Source organism: Macaca nemestrina, chromosome 13 (genome assembly GCF_043159975.1).
Source record: "Macaca nemestrina isolate mMacNem1 chromosome 13, mMacNem.hap1, whole genome shotgun sequence".
NCBI lineage: Eukaryota > Metazoa > Chordata > Mammalia > Primates > Cercopithecidae > Macaca > Macaca nemestrina.
This window is the reverse complement of record NC_092137.1, coordinates 120,599,336-120,617,844: the sequence shown is the minus strand read 5'-3', so window position 1 is coordinate 120,617,844 and position 18,509 is coordinate 120,599,336. Positions and strand designations below refer to the sequence as shown.

General features: G+C 39.7%; 1 protein-coding gene and 1 pseudogene across 3 annotated transcripts in view; both read left to right on the top strand.

Annotated features, from left to right (window-relative positions):
* LOC105490064 (von Willebrand factor A domain containing 3B) overlaps positions 1 to 18,509 on the top strand; it is a 248,703-nt gene that overhangs the window by 117,243 nt on the left and 112,951 nt on the right. For all 3 annotated transcript variants that reach the window (XR_011612122.1, XM_071077305.1, XM_071077304.1), the window contains exon 13: positions 16,958 to 17,056. Coding sequence is in view for 2 of the 3 variants with exons in the window: in XM_071077305.1 (XP_070933406.1) it covers positions 16,958 to 17,056 (99 nt within the window). In the remaining variant the exon portion in view is untranslated. The remainder of the gene's footprint in view (positions 1 to 16,957; positions 17,057 to 18,509) is intronic.
* On the top strand, positions 9,664 to 13,715 carry LOC105490062 (ATP synthase subunit beta, mitochondrial pseudogene; annotated as a pseudogene).

Genomic DNA, 18,509 nt, shown 5'->3' with positions numbered 1-18,509 from the left:
AGCTGTTCTGTTTACCACCTGGAATACATTTCTGCTGCCCAAATCCTGTAAGAGGATTTTGTTTTGCTTTTAACATTTAAATTTGCAATAATTTTAGACTACAAAGAAGTTGCAAAAGTAGTACGGAGCATTCACACTTACCCTTCACCTAACTTTCTCCAGTGTTCACCTCTAACATAGCCATGGTATAATTGTCAAACTGAGACATTCACAGGACACTATGAGCTAAATTACAGACTTTATTCAGCTTTCATCAGTTTTCCACTAATGTTCCTTTTATGTTCCAAGATCCAGCCAAGGATCTCACATGACATTTAGTTGCAATGCCTCCTTAGTCTCTTCCAATCTGTGACAGTTCCTCAGTCTCTCCTTGTCTTTCGTGACCTTGACACTTTTGAAGAGTACTATTCAGATTCTTCTGTAGAATGTCCTACAGTTTGATTTTGCCTGATGTTTTCTCATTATTAGATTGGGTTATGGATTTTGGGGAGGCGATATTCTTCCCAGTGGATCACCTGAAAGCACGCATGATGCCGATACGCTCTATGACCAGCAATGTTTACTTTGATCATTTGGTTAAGGTGACATCTGCCAGGTTTCTCCCAAAAAGTTACCTTTTTTTTCCCTTTGTAAATAATAAAAGTTTTGGAGGAGATGCTCTGAGGCTCTGCAAGTATCGTTTGTTCCTTAAGTTTTTGCCCACAATTTTAGCACTCAATGTTGGATCATCCTTACAACAATTATTACTGAGCTGAGGTGATTTTATATTTCCTCTGTTCGTTTTACATTTCTATATTGGAATTATTCTATAAGGAAAAGATTTCCCTTTCCCCCTTTTACTTACTCATTTATATATTTATTTCAATGTGGACTCATGGAAATTTATTTTATTCTTGGAGTTATAATCTAATACTATCGTTACTTATTTTGTTACTAAAATTTTGTTACTTTGGCCATTGGGAATTCTTTTATGCTGCTTCTAAATATTTAAATATGCATCCACCTTTTTTCCCCCTTTAGCATTTCTTGACTTTCTGTCACTATAAGATGTTTTATGATAATCTTATATTTTCCCAGCCCCAGCCCTGAAATCTACCACTACTCCAAGGAACCTTGGTTTCTCTTATTACAGAATGGTATTTAGAAGCCAAGATCTGGACACCCGGGGGTGGTTACTGCTACTGGATTGTATCACTGCTTTTAGGCCCTCTCAGTGGACAGAGACAGAAATATGTAGACATAGAAAATATCTATATAATATATAGATATATATGATCATATCTATTAAATATATATTTCTATATCTACTCCATGTATCCACAAACATCTATGTTTATTTATCTGTATATCACTCTGTATTTATATTAAATAAGCAAACAAATCATACATTCATACTGATATCTCTAATTCCAACCCAGAGCCCAGGGTTCATTTGTAATGAAACTATTTGCATCTTCAACCAGAAGAAACCTGATTCTCATTACCTATAACATATTTACTTATATTTTCAACCCTACTGTACGTATAGGTTCCGTATTGCTAGTTCATACTCTACGAGAAACAAATTTATCAGCTATAGTGTTTGTATACAGCTTTTTTTTTCCACTTTAACTTTACAGTATCCGTTCAAAAAACTGTCTTCCAGAGCTGTGAAGTCAGGTAACTTTCTTACCCAATCTCTTTAGCGTGCTTATGTCACTCATTAGCGACCCAGTTAGACTCATTGGCTCAGTTAGTCTGCATTTCACCTTGGTTTCCTCCACATCCTAGTTGAATCTTATTTTAATTTGCATACAGTAAAAAAACCTACACTTTTTTTGGTGATAGTTCATGGATTTTGATAAATGCATGGAGTCATGTATCTCTACCACAATACCAAAAGGAACTGTTCTATCACTCCCAAAATGTCCACATATGCCCCTTTGTCACCAACTCCCCCTCCCTCCTGGCAACCACTGCTCTGTTTCTCTGTCTTTATAGCTTTTCCTTTTCCAGAATGTCATATAAACAAAATCATACAATAGAACTTTTGGGTTCTAGCTTCTTTCACTTAATACACTTGACCCATGCCTGTAATCCCAGCACTTTGGGAGGCTGAGGCAGGCGGATCACCAGGTCAAGAGATCAAGACCATTGTGGCTAACATGATGAAATCCTGTCTCTACTAAAATTACAAATAAAAATTAGCCAGGTATGTTGGCGGGCGCCTGTAGTCCCAGCTACTCGGGAGGCTGAGGCAGGAGAATGGCGTGAATCCAGGAGGTGGAGCTTGCAGTGAGCCGAGATTGCACCACTGCACTCCAGCCTGGGTGACAGAGCGAGACTCCATCTCAAAAAAAAAAAAGAAAGAAAAAAACAAGATTGACTTTCTGGATATAAGAACTTTATCAGTTCTTATAAGTTCAACTTATTTCATGAATCAAGACTTTATTCCCTTTTATTGATAAGTAGTGTTTTTATTAACGAGTAGTGCTTTATTGATGAGTATGGATGTAAAACTGTTTGTTTACCCATTCCTTGTTGAAGATTATCTGTGTTGTTTCCTGTTTGGGGTTTCATACATAAAGCTGTGATAAATATTTGCCTACAGGTTTTTGTGTGAAAAGGTGTCGAGAACGGTGAAGAGTCTGAAATTTTACCTTACTTGCAAACTAACGTGGCTTCCGGGAGAACACCAAGGCTTTTGGGTCAGAGACAAATGACTTTATTACCCACAGCAAAAGCAGTAGCCAGAGCAGCAGCATTTTCTTGCACCTGCTCCCTGAGCCCCAATTCCCGCAGGGTGAAAACAATGAGGACCAGGCGACACTTGCTTGTACATTACGTGGTGTTAAAGGAGGGGGCCCTGGACTTAAGAAAACCAAATCTTCTATAATGGACTGTGAGCATGCCGGCCCTTCACTCCAGAGTTAGGTGTTACCTTTATACCAGACAATAAGCATGCCTACTCTTTGCTTTGAAGAGAGACAGTATTTCTGTTTTCCAAGGCTGTTCCCCATATCTACATCTTGAAACGATAAACCAGAGCAGACAGCATGTCTGTTGCAAGATATGTAGAAATATATGGGACCCATGGGAAATGGTTTCCAACAATAAGTTTTCACTTCATTTGAATATAAATAAATATCTAGAAGTGAGATTGCTGGCCAGTATGCTAAGCGTATGTTTAACTTTATAAGAAACTGCCAAACTGTTTCCCACTGTGGCTGTACCGTTCTGCATTCCCATCAGCGATATATGAGAGTTACAATCACTTTACATCCTCTCCAGCTTTTGATGTTGTCAGGTTGTTTTATTTTAGACATTCTAATATGGCTGAAAGATGTCTCGTGGTATCCTATTGTAGTTTTAATTGCATTTACTTAACACTCATCTTTTCATGCTTATTAGCCATCTGTATGTATGTCTTCTTTGGTGAAGTATCTGTTCAGATATTTTGCCCATTTTTTAATTGGGTTGTTTGTTTTCTTAAGATTGAGTTTCCTCGGGCCAGGTGCAGTGGCCCATGCCTGTAATCCCAGCACTGTGGGAGGCCGAGGCAGGCGGATCATGAGGTCAGGAGTTCGAGACCATCCTGGCCAACATGGTGAAACCCTGTCTCTATTAAAAATACAAAAAAAATTAGCCGGGTGTGCTGGTGGGTGCCTGTAGTCCCTGTAGCTACTTGGGAGGCTGAGGCAGGAGAATGGCATGAACCCGGGAGGTGGAGCTTGCAGGGAGCCGAGATCACGCCATTGCACTCCATGCACTCCAGCCTGGGCGACAGAACGAGACTTCGTCTCAGAAAAAAAAACAAAACAAACAAACAAAAAAAAAAATTGAGTTTCTGGATATAAGAACTTTATCAGACTTACAATTTGCAACTATTTTCTCCCAATCTATGGCTTTTCATTCCCTTAATAGAGTTTTTCACTGTGCATAAGTTTTTAATTTTCATTAAGTCCAAGTTGCCAAGTTTTCTTTACGGATTGTGCTTTTAGTCCCATAGCTAAACATATGGCTAAATCCAAGTCATGCAGATTTTCTCCTGTTTTCGTCCTCAAATGTAATGGTTTTACATTCTATATTTAAGAATAGGGTACATTTTGAGTTCTTTTTTTATAAGGTGTGAGGCAGGATTCAGCACCGTTTGTCTAAGTTGTCTCTCCTTCTGGAATTACCATTGCTTCTTGTCAAAAATCATTTGACTATATCTGTGTGGGTCTATTTTTGTTTCATTGGACTATTAATAGGTGTCTGTACTTCTACCAACATCACACTGTCTTTATTATTGCGACTTTATACTGAGTTTTGAAATCAGCTAACCTGAATCCTCTAGCTTTGTATTTCCCTTTGATTTTTTTTGGCTGTTATATAGTTCCTTTGACCTGCCTTGTAAATTTCTGAATCAGTTGTTGAAATCTACAAAACAGTACACTAGGATTTTTATTGAGATTGCCTTAAGTCCAAGTCCATAGATCAGATTCAAGAGAATTGACATCTAACACTGTGTACCTCTAAATTTATTTGGGTCTTTTTTGTTACTATTGTAAATAGTACTTTTTTTTTCTTTTACTTTTGCTTTTTCTTTTTCTTTTTTTTTTTTTTTTTTTTTTTTTGAGACAGAGTCTCACTCTGTCACCCAGGCTGGCGTGCAGTGGTGCAATCTCGGCTCACTGCAAGCTCCGCCTCCCGGGTTCACACCATCCTCCTGCCTCAGCCTCCCGAGTAGCTGGGACTACAAGCGGCTGCCACCTCGCCGGGCTAATTTTTTGTATTTTTCATAGAGATGGGGTTTCACCGTGTTAGCCAGGATGGTCTCGATCTCCTGACCTCGTGATCTGCCTGCCTCGGTCTCCCAAAGTGCTGGGATTACAGGCGAGAGCCGCTGCACCCGGCCGTAAATAGTACTTTTTAAATTATAAATTTTAATTCTTTATTACAGTTGATTTTTGTATACTGACCTTATTTCTTTTGACCTTGCTAATCTTACTTACCTGTTCTAGGAACTTTGTTGTAGATTATTTGAGATTTCCAGTGACGTTATATATGAACAGAGATGATTTTATTTTTTCCTATCCAACCCATATAGTGTTTATTTCTTTCTCTTGCCTTAATGCGCTGGCTAGGACTTTCAGTATGATGTTTAACAGGAGTGATGAGAGAACGTACTTGCCTTGTCCTGATCTTAGAGGGGAAATATTAAATCTTTCACTATTAAATAACTTTTCTAGCTGTGAGGATTTTTTGTTTTGTTTTGTTTTGTTTTGTTTTGTTTTTTGGTTTCTTTTTGTGTTTTTTTGTAGATGTGATTTATCTTGTTAACCAATTTCCCTTCTATTCTTGTTTTTTTGAGGATTGTTACCATAAACAAATATTGGATTTTGTGAAATGTGTTTTCTGCATCTATTGAGCTTTTAATTTTGATAAAGCCAAGTTTTCAAGTTGGACTTGGCAGATCTGTTGTCTGTTAATATGTTAATATGGTGAACTACATTGATCTGTTTTTGAATATTGAATGGGCTTTGCATTCTGGGATTATCTCCACTTGATCATGATGTATTATAGATTGAATATATTCTGCATTAAATCCGCTAACCTAGCTTGTTGAGGATTGTTTTGTCTACATTCATGAGGAATATTGGTCTGTAGATTCTTTTCTTAGAAATTTTTGTCTAATTTTAGTATCAGGAAATGCTGGCCTCATACTACGGGTTAGAAAATATTCCATCTTCTTTTTTTCTAAAAGAGATTGTACAGAATTGATATGATTTTTCCTTAACAGTTCGGTAGAATTTACCAACGAAACCATCTGGGCCTCCTTTTTTGTTAGAAGTTTTAAACTATGAATTCAATTTCTTTAATAGATACAGGACTATTCAGATGATCTGTCCCTCTGTGAGTTAGTTTTGGTCGTTTGTTTCTTAGAAGGAAGCAGTCTGTTTCTTCCATGGGGTTGAACTTATGGGTGTAGAATTGTTCACAGCATTCCCTTATCATTTCCTTAATGTTTGTGAGATCTGTGGTGATGTTTGATATTGGTAATTTTTGTCTACTGCCTTTTTTTCTTGGTTAGTTTGAAGAGCTTTTTTTATTTTTCTCTCAATTTTGTTAATTTTTTCGAGAAACCAACTTTTTGTTTCTTTGATTTTCTAATTTTTAACAAATGTTTTAAATTGTATTGATTCCTGCTATCTTTATTATTTTTGTCCTCCTACTTGCTTTGTTTTTTTAATTAAATCTCCATTTCTTAGATCTAAGAATTTAATGGTATAAATACCACCCCCAGCTACTGCTTTAGCTATACATTTTACACATTTTACATTTTATAACTATTTTTGCTCCAAAAAATTACAATACTTAGTATATACTTAAACAGGTACAAGAGCCGTATGCTGAAATTATAAAATTCTGATGAAAGAAATCAAAGATCTAAATACTCGGAGAGACATACTGTATTCATGGAATAGGCGAATTAACACAATGAAGATGCCAATTACATTTTATAACTATTTTTGTTCAGTTCAACATGTCAGTTCTAAAGACTCTGCCTAACCTTACTTAGGTCCTGAAGATGTTTTCCCCATGTCCCTTTTTCTGGAAGTTTTATAATTTTGTTTGATGGTTAAGTCTATGATCTGTTTTGAATTAACGTTTGTATAAGGTGTGAGATCTAGGTTGAGGTTTATTTATTTATTCTTTTTGCAATGGAGTTTCGCTCCTGTCGCCCAGGCTGGAGTGCAGTGGCATAATGTCGGCTCACTGCAACCTCCGCCTCCCAGGTTCAAGCGATTCTCCTGCCTCAGCCTCCAGTGTAGCTGGGACTACAGACATGTGCCACCATGCCAGGCTAATTTTTGTATTTTTAGCAGAGACAGGGTTTTGCCATGTTGGCCAAGATGTTCTCGATTTCCTGACCTTGTGATCTGCCCGCCTTGGCCTCCCAAAGCGCTAGGATTATAGGCATAAGCCACCATGCCCGGCTAGTTTATTTATTTTTTGCCTGTGAATGTGCAATTTCTGTGACGCCATTTATTGAAAAGGCTATTCCTCCTCTATTGAATTGTTTTTGCTCATTTGCCAAGAATCAATTGAATATGTCTGCAGGTCTTTGAATGGGTTCCCTATTCTGTTCTATTGTTATATGTGTTAATGTCTCCATTAGGACCACACTTTCTTGACAGCTATAGCTGTATACTGAGTTTTAAGTTCAAGAACAACTACTCCTACTTTACGTTTGTTTTTTAGAGTTGTTTTGGCTATTCTTGGGCCTTTATTTTCAATATAAAAATTGAAAACAAACTTCTTTATGCTTATTGAAAACCTTGCTGACATTTGGATAGAAATTGCATTAAATCTATAGATCCAATTAGGAAGAATTGGCATCTTTATTGTGTTAATTCGTCTATTCCATGAATACAGTATGTCTCTCTGAGTATTTAGATCTTTCATTTCTTTCATCAGAATTTTATAATTTCAGCATACAGCTCTTGTACCTGTTTAAGTATATACTAAGTATTGTACTTTTTTGGAGCAATTGTAAGTGGTATTGCACTTTTTATTTTGGTTTTCACTTATTTGTTGTCAGTGTGTAGAAACACAGTTGTTTTGCGTGTGTGGACTTCGCATCTTTTGACCTTAGAGTAGGCTTACTTACTATTTTCCTTTTTGTTTTTTGTGTATGGTTAGCCCTCCATATCTGCAAGTTCTGTATCTGTGGATTCAACCAACTATGGGTTGAAAATATTTGGCAAAAATAAGCCGGGTGCGGTGGCTCAAACCTGTAATCCCAGCACTTTGGGAGGCTGAGACGGGCAGATCACGAGTTTCAGGAGATCGAGACCATCCTGGCTAACACGGTGAAACCCCGTCTCTACTAAAAATACGAATAAAAACTAGCCGGGCGAGGTGGCGGGCGCCTGTAGTCCCAGCTACTCGGGAGGCTGAGGCAGGAGAATGGCGTGAACTCGGGAGGCGGAGCTTGCACTGAGCCAAGATCGCGCCACTGCACTCCAGCCTGGGCGACAGAGCGAGACTCCGTCTCAAAAAAAAAGGAAAAAAAAAAAAAGAAAAATAAAAAGAAAATATTTGGCAAAAATAAATGATAAAAATCATAACAATAAAACAATAAAAAACCACAAAACTTAAAAGATACAATATAACAACTACTTATATAGCATTTACATTTTGTTAGCTAACATAGGTAATCTGGAGATTATTTAAAGTATACATGAGGATTGTGTAGGTTATGTGCGAATACTATGCCGTTTTATATGAGACTTGTGCATCCTCAAATTTTGGTGTCCATGGGGTTGGGGGTGGACCCTGGAACCAATCCCCCACAGATACTAAGGGACAACTGTAATCCTCAGGATTTTCTGTGTAGATAATTGGGTAGTCTGCAAATAGACAGTAGTATTTGTTTTTGTTTTTGTTTTTGTTTTTTCCAACCTCTATGACTTATTCCTTTGCCTTATTGCAGCAGATAGAACTTCCAGTACTACATTGAATAGGTATGTTGAGAGCAGACATACTTGCCTTTTTCCCAATTATAAAGGGCAAGAATTCAGTCTTCTCCCATTAAATATGATATTAGCTGCAAGCTTTTCATACATGCTCTTTAAGAGATTGAGAAAGTTTCATTCTATTCCTAATGTACTGAATTTTTATACTGAATGAAGGTTGCATTTGCCAAATCCTTTTCTGTGCAAATTAATATGCTCATATGATTTTTTTTTCCCAATTCTGAACCAACTCTGACTACATAGAATCCCACTTGGTCAGTATGTATTATGCATTTTACATGTTGTTGGATTAAATTTGCTAATATTTGTTGAGAACCTTTGTGTCTAGGTTCATGAGAGATGTTGGTCTGTAGGCTTTTAATGTGTGTGCTGTCTTTGTCTGCTTTGCGTATCAGTGTAATACTGGCCTCCTAGAGTGAGTTGGGAAGTATTCCTTCCCCTTCTGTTTTCTGGAGTGCATTGTGTAAAACTTGTGTTAATTCTCCTTTGAATGTTTGATAAAATTCTCTAGTGTGGCCAGGCATGGTGGCTCACGCCTGTAATCCCAGCACTTTGGGAGGCCAAGGCAGGCAGGATCACCTGAAGTCAGGAGTTCAAGACCAACCAGGCCAACATGGCAAAATCCCATCCCTACTAAACATACAAAAACTAGCCAGGCATGGTGACAGGTGCCTGTAATCCCAGCTTCTCGGGAGGCTGGGGCAGGAGAATTGCTTGAACTCAGAAGCAGAGGCTGCAGTGAGCCGAGATGGCACCACTGCACTCCAGCCTGGGTGACAGAGCGAGACTCTGTCTCAAACAATCAGTCAATCAATCAATCAATCAATCAATCAATTCTCTATTGCAACCATATGGACCCAGATATTTCTTTTCAGGGGCTTTTTAATTATGAATTCAATTTCTTTAATAGGCATGGAACTATTCAGGTTGTTGGTTTCATCTTGAGTTTTGGTAGTTTGTGGTTTTTGAAAAAGTGTTCAATTTTTTCTAAACTGTTGAATTTATGAGCATAAAGTTTTTCATAATATTCTCTTATTGTTCTGTCAGTGACTGCAAGAGATGTTGTAATAGGCCCTGTTTTATACTTGATGTTGGTAATATGTGTCTTTTCTCTTTATCTTGCAAATCTTGCTAGAAGTTTGTCAATTTTATTGATTCTTTTTAACAATCAGCCTTTTGTTTTATCAATTTTCTCTATTGTTTTGCTATTTGAATTTTATTAATTTATGTTCTTTATTATTTACTTCTTTCTGCCTGCTTTGAGTTTATTTTGCTCTTGAGTTTATTTTTCTAGGTTCTTGAGGTAGGAACATAAATTATAGTTTTGGGATATTTTTATGTTATTGTAAGTAAGCTTTTAGTACCATAAATTTTCCTGCCAGAACTGCACAGATTTTAAGCAAAACAACTTAATTTTCGTTCAGTACTATTTAATTTTTAATTTTCTTTGTGATTTCACTTTTGGACCATGAATTATTCAAAGCATGTTTTAAAATTTCGAAATGTTTGTGGAAATTTTCATGTTGTCTTTCTGTTATTGATTTCTATTTTGATCCCACTATAGTCAGAGGACATACTCTATATGATTTTACATCTTTTAAATTTGTTAAATGTTGTTCTGTGACTCAAGATATGGTCTATTTATGCAAATGTCCAATGTTTGAAAAGAATGTGTAGTCTTTTGTTGGGTGGAGTATTCTATAAATCTCAATTAGATCTGGTTAGTTGATGGTGTTGTTCAATTCCTCTCCATCCTTGCTGATTGGTTAGTTGTTCTGTCAATCATTAAGAGTGGGGTATTGGGTAACACAGTCTCCACCCAAATTCTACCTTGTTGAGTTCTATGGGTCATGTGTCTGCTGCCTCAGCCTCCAGGGCCTTGCAGGAGGAACTCAGCCCTTCAGTGTTGCTACCCCAAGCTCAGGTCTTGCCATGGGTCACTCTGGCAGCAATCCAGTCTACCAGGAACTATGTGGCACAAACATCACCTTTGCTGAAGACAGGCACCGCCACTGGGTGTATTGTGGTGATCATTGGTGCAGTGGTGGATGTCCATTTTGATGAGGGATTTCCATCTCTTCTGAATGCCCAGCAAGTACAAGGCAGGGAGACCAGGCTGGTTTTCACGGTGGCCCAGCATTTGGGTGAGAGCACAGTAAGGATTATGCTATGGATGGTACAGAAGGCTTGTTTAGAGACCAGAAAGTCCTGGACTCTGGTGCACCAATCAAAAGTCCTGTTGGTCCTGAGATTTTGAGCAGAATCATGAACATCATCGGAGAGCCTATTGATGAAAGAGGTCCCATCAAAATAAAACAGTTTGCTCCCATTTATGCTGAGGCTCCTGAGTTCATGGAAATGAGTGTTGAGCAAGAAATTCTGGTGACTAGTATCAAAGTTGTGGATCTGCTAGCTCCCTAGCCAAGAGTGGCAAAATTGGGCTTTTTAGTGGTGTTGGAGTTGACAAGATCGTACCCATCATGGAGTTAATCAACAATGTTGCCGAAGCCCATGGTGTTAACTCTGGGTTTGCTGGTATTTTTGAGAGGACCTGTGAGGGCAATGACTTATATTATGAAATGACTGAGTGTGGTGTTGTCAACTTAAAAGAGGTTACCTCCAAGATAGTGCTGATGTGTGGTCAAATGAATGAACCACCTGCTACTCATGCCCAGGTAGCTCTGACTGGACTGACTGTGGCTGAATACTTCAGAGACCAAGAAGTTCAAGATGTACTCCTGTTTATTGATAATGTCTTTCACTTCATCGAGGCTGGCTCAAGGGTGTCTGCCTTATTGGGCAGAATCCCTTCTGCTGTGGGCTATCAGCCTACCCTGGCCACTGACATGGTGGGTATGATGTGGGGAAAGGATTGCCACTACCATGAGGGGATCTATCACTTCTGTACAGGCTATGTACCTGCTGATGACTCGACTGCCCCTGCCCTTGCCTTTCTTTGCTCATTGGGATGCCACCACTGTGCTGCCCCATGCTATCACTGAGCTGGGCATCTGTCTACATGTGGATCCTCTGGACTCCATCTCTCACATCATGGATCCCAACATTGTTGGCAATGAGCGTTATAATGTTGCCCGTGGGGTGCAAAAGATTCTGCATGGCTACAAATCCCTCCAGACATTATTGTCATACTGGGTATGGATTAACTTTCTGAGGAAGACAAGTTGACTGTGTCTTGAATGTGGAAAATACAACATTTCTTGTCTCAGCCATTCCAGGTTGCTGAGGTCATCACAGGTCATATGGGGAAGTCAGTACTCCTGAAGGAGGAGACCATTAAAGGATTCCAGCAGATTTTGGTACGTGAACATGACCATCTCTCAGAACAGGAACAGGCCTTCAGTGATGGAACCCATTGAAGAAGTTTTGACGAAAGCTGATACGCTGGCTGAAGAGCACTTATTGTGAGGGGTCTTTTTGGCAAACTAAGCACTCATCTGCTGTACTGTCCCTCTCCTTCCCCTAATCCAAAAAACTTCAGGTTTCTGTGTAAGCCACAGGAGAACCTTGATTGAAAACATGTTCTATCTGAAGACTATTTAAGGTTTCCAATAAAATGTGCACCCCTCAGAACAAAAAGAATGGTGTATTGAAGACCCCAACCATAAGACTCTACCTATTCTATCTATTACAACTCTATTATAAAGTAGATAAAATAGATTTCTCTATTTTTCTTTTCATCTCCATCAAATTTTGCTTCATGTATTTTGAAGCTCTGTTGTTTGAGGTATACACATTTAGGGTTGTTGTCTTCTTGGTGGATTGAGAATTTTATCATCATAATGCCCCTTTTTGTCCTTAGTAAATTTTCTTTCTGTTAAAGTCTACTTTATGTAATATTAATATAGTTATTTCTGCTTTTTAAAAATAAATGTTTGCATAATAATGTTTTGTCCATCCTTTTACCTTTAACCTGTCTGTGTTGTTATGCCTGAAGTGAGTTTCCTGTAGACAGCATAAATCGGGTCATGCTTTTGTTTACTCTTCAATCTCTGTCATGTAATTGGTATATGTGGGTCATTTGTATGTAAAGTAATTATTCATATTTAAGGATTAAGTGTCTCGTTTTATTTATTATTTTCGTGTGTTTCCTCTGTTTCTCATTTTTCTCTTTTGTCTTGCCTTCCTATGGGTTATTTGAGCATTTTTTGGTGTTTCATTTTGATTTATTTATACTGTTTTTGAGTGTATTGCTTTGTATAATTTTCTTAATAGTTCTGTATATTTCCTTATACATATATGTAACTTATCACAGCCCATTGTGATATAATTTATCACAGCCTATAGTGATATATCGCAGCCTATCGTGATGCAGCCTATCACAGCCCACCACAATATAACCCATCGCAGCCTATCACGATATAACATATCACAGCCTATCGTGACGTAACTCATCACAGCCTATCATGATACAACGTATCACAGCCTATCGCGGTATAACTCATCACAGCCTTTAGTGATATAACGTATCACAGCCTATCATATATAACTCACCACAGCCTATCGTGATATAACTTATCACAGCCTATTGGTGGTTTGCTACTTCAACTTAAGTGTACCAACCTTACTTCTATTTAGGTCCCTTTACACTCACCATTTAAAATGTATAATTGAAGTATTTCCTTTGCATGCATTATATGCTGTCTTAGATGGTGCTAAACTTTTGCTTCAATCATAAAACGTAACTAAAGAAATCCACGGTGTTAAGGATTATCTATTATGCTTACTTTTCTATTTCCTCATTCCATTGTTCTTTTTTCTGAAAGTCCAGACTTTCTTCTTTTCTTGTTCTTTTTCTATATGGAAAGCTTTCATGAACCCTTCTTTAAGGGTAGGTCTCCCAGTAATAAATTCGCCTCGTTTTCCTTCTCCTTCAACCCTTGAGGATATTTTCACCAGATAGATGATTCATGACTGGTGGTTATTTTCTTTCAGCACTTGAAAACTGTGGTGCCCCTTCCTCTGGTCTCTATAGTTTCAGATGAGAAACTGCTGGCATTTGAATTGGTGCTCTTTTATAGGTAATGTGTTATTTCTCTTCAGCTATTTTAGGATTTTTCTTTGTTTTTAGTTTCAGAAATTTAAATACAATGTGTCTTGGTGTGGCTTTCTTTGGTTTTATCCTGTTTAGGATTTGCTTAGCTTCTTAAATTGTAGTTTCTGTATCTTTAACCAAACTTTTTTTTTTTTTTTTTTTTTTTTTTGAGATGGAGTCTCACTCTGTCACCCAGGCTGGAGTGCAGGGATGTAATCTCGGCTCACTGCAAGTTCCACCTCCCGGGTTCATGCCATTCTCCTGCCTCAGCCTCCCGAGTAGCTGGGACCACAGGTGCCTGCCACCACGCCCAGCTAATTTTTTGTATTTTTAGTAGAGACGGGGTTTCACCGTGTTAGCCAGGATGGTCTCGATCTCCTGACCTCATGATCTGCCCGCCTTGGCCTCCCAAAGTGCTGGGATTACAGGTGTGAGCCACTGCGCCCAGCCAAAATTTGTTTTGTTTTTTTTTTTCAGTCATTACTTATTAAATGCTTTTTAAGCCCCACACTCTTTCCCCTCTTTTTTCTGAAGCTCTAATGGTATGAATGCTATTAGCTCTTCCTCATTGTTCCAGGGATTTCTGAGGCTCTATTGGTATTGGCATCAGTGGGTTGCTTTTCTCATTCAAATGTGATATTTATGGTTCTTGGTGTAATGAGTGATTTTTAAATTATATCTTAGACTACTTGGTTATTATGTTAGAAGAGTTTATTTCCATGTATGTGTGTTTATTCGGCACAGTCACTGTGTTTGGGTGTAGCATGTTTTCTCTGGGTTACTTCTGTGGGCTTTCGTTGCAGTGACAGTCTCCTTCCCTGAGCCGTCTTGTGCTGCTGAGGCTCCCCTCAATTCCTGTTTGGTGCTGTCTGCAGGGGTGGAAGGCATGTCCCTGGGCTGCCTGCTGTTGCTGGGTGACCTTCTGGGATGGGGAGCAGACCACAGACTAAAAATACAGGAAAAATAAGCCCTTCGCCTAGTCAGTACTCAGTAGATGTTGTTTTATGATTGACGTTACCACCATCGTTTTCCTGACCTCTCTCTTCCTATGGGCTTTACAATTATGGAATTACTTGCTGAATCCTGAACAGGAAAGGAGTCTGGAGCGTGCACCATCCTTTCTGTGGCTTCCCGCCTATCCTACTCGTCCTTTAAGAGTCTTCCCTGCCATCTCCCCCAGAAGATGTATTTAGCAGCTCACCCAGCTAGAGTAAGACACATCCTACACTGGGCATGAACTTTTACTGCTTTTGGCACAGTGTTAGGTCATCATTTTCTAGGCATCCAACACCATCCCGTGAACCCCCTTCAAGGCACAGAATTTGGTCTGGTTTTGTAAGTTATGTCCCAGATCTATCAAAATGCCTGGCACATGGTACTTCTGTCTATTGAAATGAAAGGGAGTAAAGCCAATGAAGGAGCCTTAGGTAAGAGCAGCTGGATGGGTCAGGGCATGGGGTTCCCCATCATGGCTGAGAAAGTCTTAATGGGAGAGTGCCCATGGTATACGGTGAGGCTTGAGATGCCTTGGGTGGAGTGGGGGCTGGATGTGTGCTGGATCTTTGTCATTCCTTAGGCTGTCAGTCTCTGCTCCCTTCTTATCCTGATTCCTGGGGTGGGGGCAGAGTCTGTTCACCTATGGAAGTTGAAGGGTCTGGCCTTGCTTTAGCTAGAGTGTGAGTAATGTGACCCAGGCACCATCAGTCAGAATAACCCCCTAGGCTTTGACTTGAGAGATTGTGACTCCAGATGGCGGGTCCAGCAGAGAGAACCTTGGCAGTGGTGGCAGATGCAGACTGATGCAGCTCCTGGGGTGGCAGTGGCAGTGAGCTCTGGTCCATCTCTTGTCGATACTCCCAGTGCCAGCGAGGAAAGCCACAGCGTCCAGCACTCTGCAGTGGGACTGCAGCGGGGCCCCCACCAGGCAGCCCTGCAGCAGGATTGGGGGCCTCATTTCTGGTGAGAGGTCCCAACCCAGGTTATCCTATCCATTGGTGGTGCTGTAAGCCGTCCTGATGTCCTTTATCATAAATTCCTTCCTGCTCGAATCAACCACAGTTGGTTTTCTTGCTTACAACTGAAGCTGGAGTGATACAACGGAACTGAGATGAGGGGGGGTTGAAGGAGGCTTTTAGACAATTCACAGTCCTGTATCTCTACTGATGGTCCCTTGGTAAGGATCATTTTTGCATATTAAGGAGAGTACATTCCAGTATATTAATATTTATCTAAAAGTCCATTCCTTTCTACATTGATGAACTGTTTAAGAGATTTTCTAATTTTTAAGTGTTTACTGTGATTTGAGAGATTGCTAAAAATTTTTCATTAATTTCTCTTGACACACAATGTGTGTATTTTTACCTATTCTTTTTTATACATGAAGAGTTGTGGGCCAGGTGTGGCAGTTCACGCTTGTAATCCCAGCACTTTAGGAGGCCAAGGCAGGCAGATCACTTGAGGTCAGGAGTTGGACATGGTGAAACCTCATCTCTGCCAAAAAAAAAAAAAAAAATTAGCTGGGTGTGGTGGTGCACACCTATAGTCCCAGCTACTCAGGAGGCTGAGGCAGGAGAGTTGCTTGAACCCAGGAGGTGGAGGTTGCAGTGAGCCGAGATGGCCCCACTGCATTCCAGCCTGGGCAACAGAGCTCTGAGACTCTGTCTCAAAAAAAAAAAAAAAGGGGTTGTAGATGGTGTTATGGTTGATGTTATATGTAGGAGAAAGAATGGGCCATAACGTATTCCTTTTCACTGATTCTGATTTTGACTGTTATATGATGGTATAACAGATATATGTCTGGTTATTCCCATCATATGTAGAGCAGAACATTTAAAGTGCCTCATTCAATACCATGCATTCATGTAAGACCTAATAACAGGTGGGTTCATGCACTTGAAAGTAGATATACATTTCACCAGAACTTGTCAAGTAATGTTAGATATGTCCACATGTACATTGTTAGATTGCTAATGATAACACGCTCACGTTTACCAAGTATTGGGTATCCTGAATAAATCCTGGTTTGAAACCGATACGATGCCACAGTGTATTTAGGCTGCATGTTTAAGCTCTGTTGACAGACGAGTGAGCAGTAACTGAGTTACCATCTCATGTAGAAACACAAGAAAATAAAATTGCATTAAGAACTCTGTCGTCAAGACAGGAAATCCATAGTCCTGGCTTCTAGCAGTTCTTGGACTGCCTGGATAGAGATTTTTAGGCACACCTTGGGATATGTTTCTTGGAATCACTGGGGTTAAATTGTTATCTCAGTGTAATTTTAATTTATCTTTCATCTCACAAGTACTTTTTCTTCTTTTTTGGAAGCAGAAAATGAATACTTGTTTGTGAGTTCTTTTTTGGGATTCACGTGTGTAGTTGGTATCTCTTTTTTCCGTAGATTGGAAGTTCCACAAACACCCTGAGTGCCCTGAAAACTGCTTTTGCTGATAAAGAAACACAGGCCATCTACCTTCTGACTGATGGGAGACCTGATCAGGTACTTGTCATGCGCGTCTGTATGAAGAGACCACCAAACAGGCTTTGTGTGAGCAATAAAGCTTTTTAATCACCTGGGAGCAGGTGGGCTGAGTCGGAAAAGAGAGTCAGTGAAGGGAGATAAGGGTGGGGCTGTTTTATAGGATTTGGGTAGGTAAAGGAAAATTACGTCAAAGGGGGGTTCTCTGGCGGGCAGGAGTCGGGGGTCACAAGGTGCTCAGTGGGGGAGCTTTTTGAGCCAGGATGAGCTAGGAAAAGGAATTTCACAAGATAATGTCATCGCTTAAGGCAAGGACTGGCCATTTTCACTTCTTTTGTGGTGGAATGTCATCAGCTAAGGCGGGGCAGGGCAGCTGTGATTCTTCAGTTACTCTAGGCCATCTGGGCATATGTACGTGCAAGTCACGGGGATGTGATGGCTTGGCTTGGGCTCAGAGGCCTGACAGTACCTATCAGAGCTGGGAGCAAAGAGGGCCTCACTGATGCTCTGAAAGCAAATGCTGAAAATAGGTTTGGGGAACCTTTTCAGCGGCCACCAAAAATCCGTGGAGATATCCTTCCTTGGCTGAGGCACTCAGAGCTGAGGTGAGAAAATACACGGAGATTCCTTTGTCTCTGGAAACTCGGAGGAGAATTTATGAGACGGCGAATGTTGCCTGGTGAGCGTGACACACACCCCTAGCCGTGAGACCAGCCCCACAAAAGGAGACGTCTGCCGTCCACTGAAGACGGGTTTACATTTTATTACAAATGAAGAGCGAGGAGATTGTTTTCTATTTTTTTTTCCTCTGGAGACGCTGAATCTAAACATGTCACTGCATAATGTCCTTGGCTTTACCTCTAATGCTAACTTAGTACTCATTTAAACAAAAACATGCCTTTCTAGCGAAATGTCCTTTGTTTTGTTTAGCCTCCCTGGAAAATATTTGAAAAGCTGTAGAGGAGTCTGTTCATCTTCTTTTGAGCTTTGTGAATGAAAGACGAGTACTCCAGGCATTAAATAAATAGAAGGATTTTCAGGCCAGTGTAATGTAAATTAGCAGCTAAAGTGAATTAGTGTCAACTCGTGTTTTTCCTTGGGAGATGTTTGCATATGCAGACTGCTAGGCAAATATCCTAAAATATCCTGTGGCAAAAAGTTCAGGGCTTAAAGAGAGTAAGCATCTGGATTTTACTGCAGCTTTAGATTTATGGCAGAAAGGGAGTGTGTAAAGTGAAAATTTATTTTAAATTATTTTTTTCTTATCAACTTCACTGTGTTTTCTCTTTGGAAGCAGTTCATCGTGTCTCTCTTCTGTTCCACGTGTGGTGCCAGGGTCTGAGGCTATAAAGATGAATAATAGCTCATCCCTGCCTTTGGGAAGCTTGTGCTTTGGGGAATGTGCTAGATGTATTCAGTTTAACACAACACGGGGACAGGGTTGCCTGTGCTATGTCTAGGAGCGCAGAGTGAT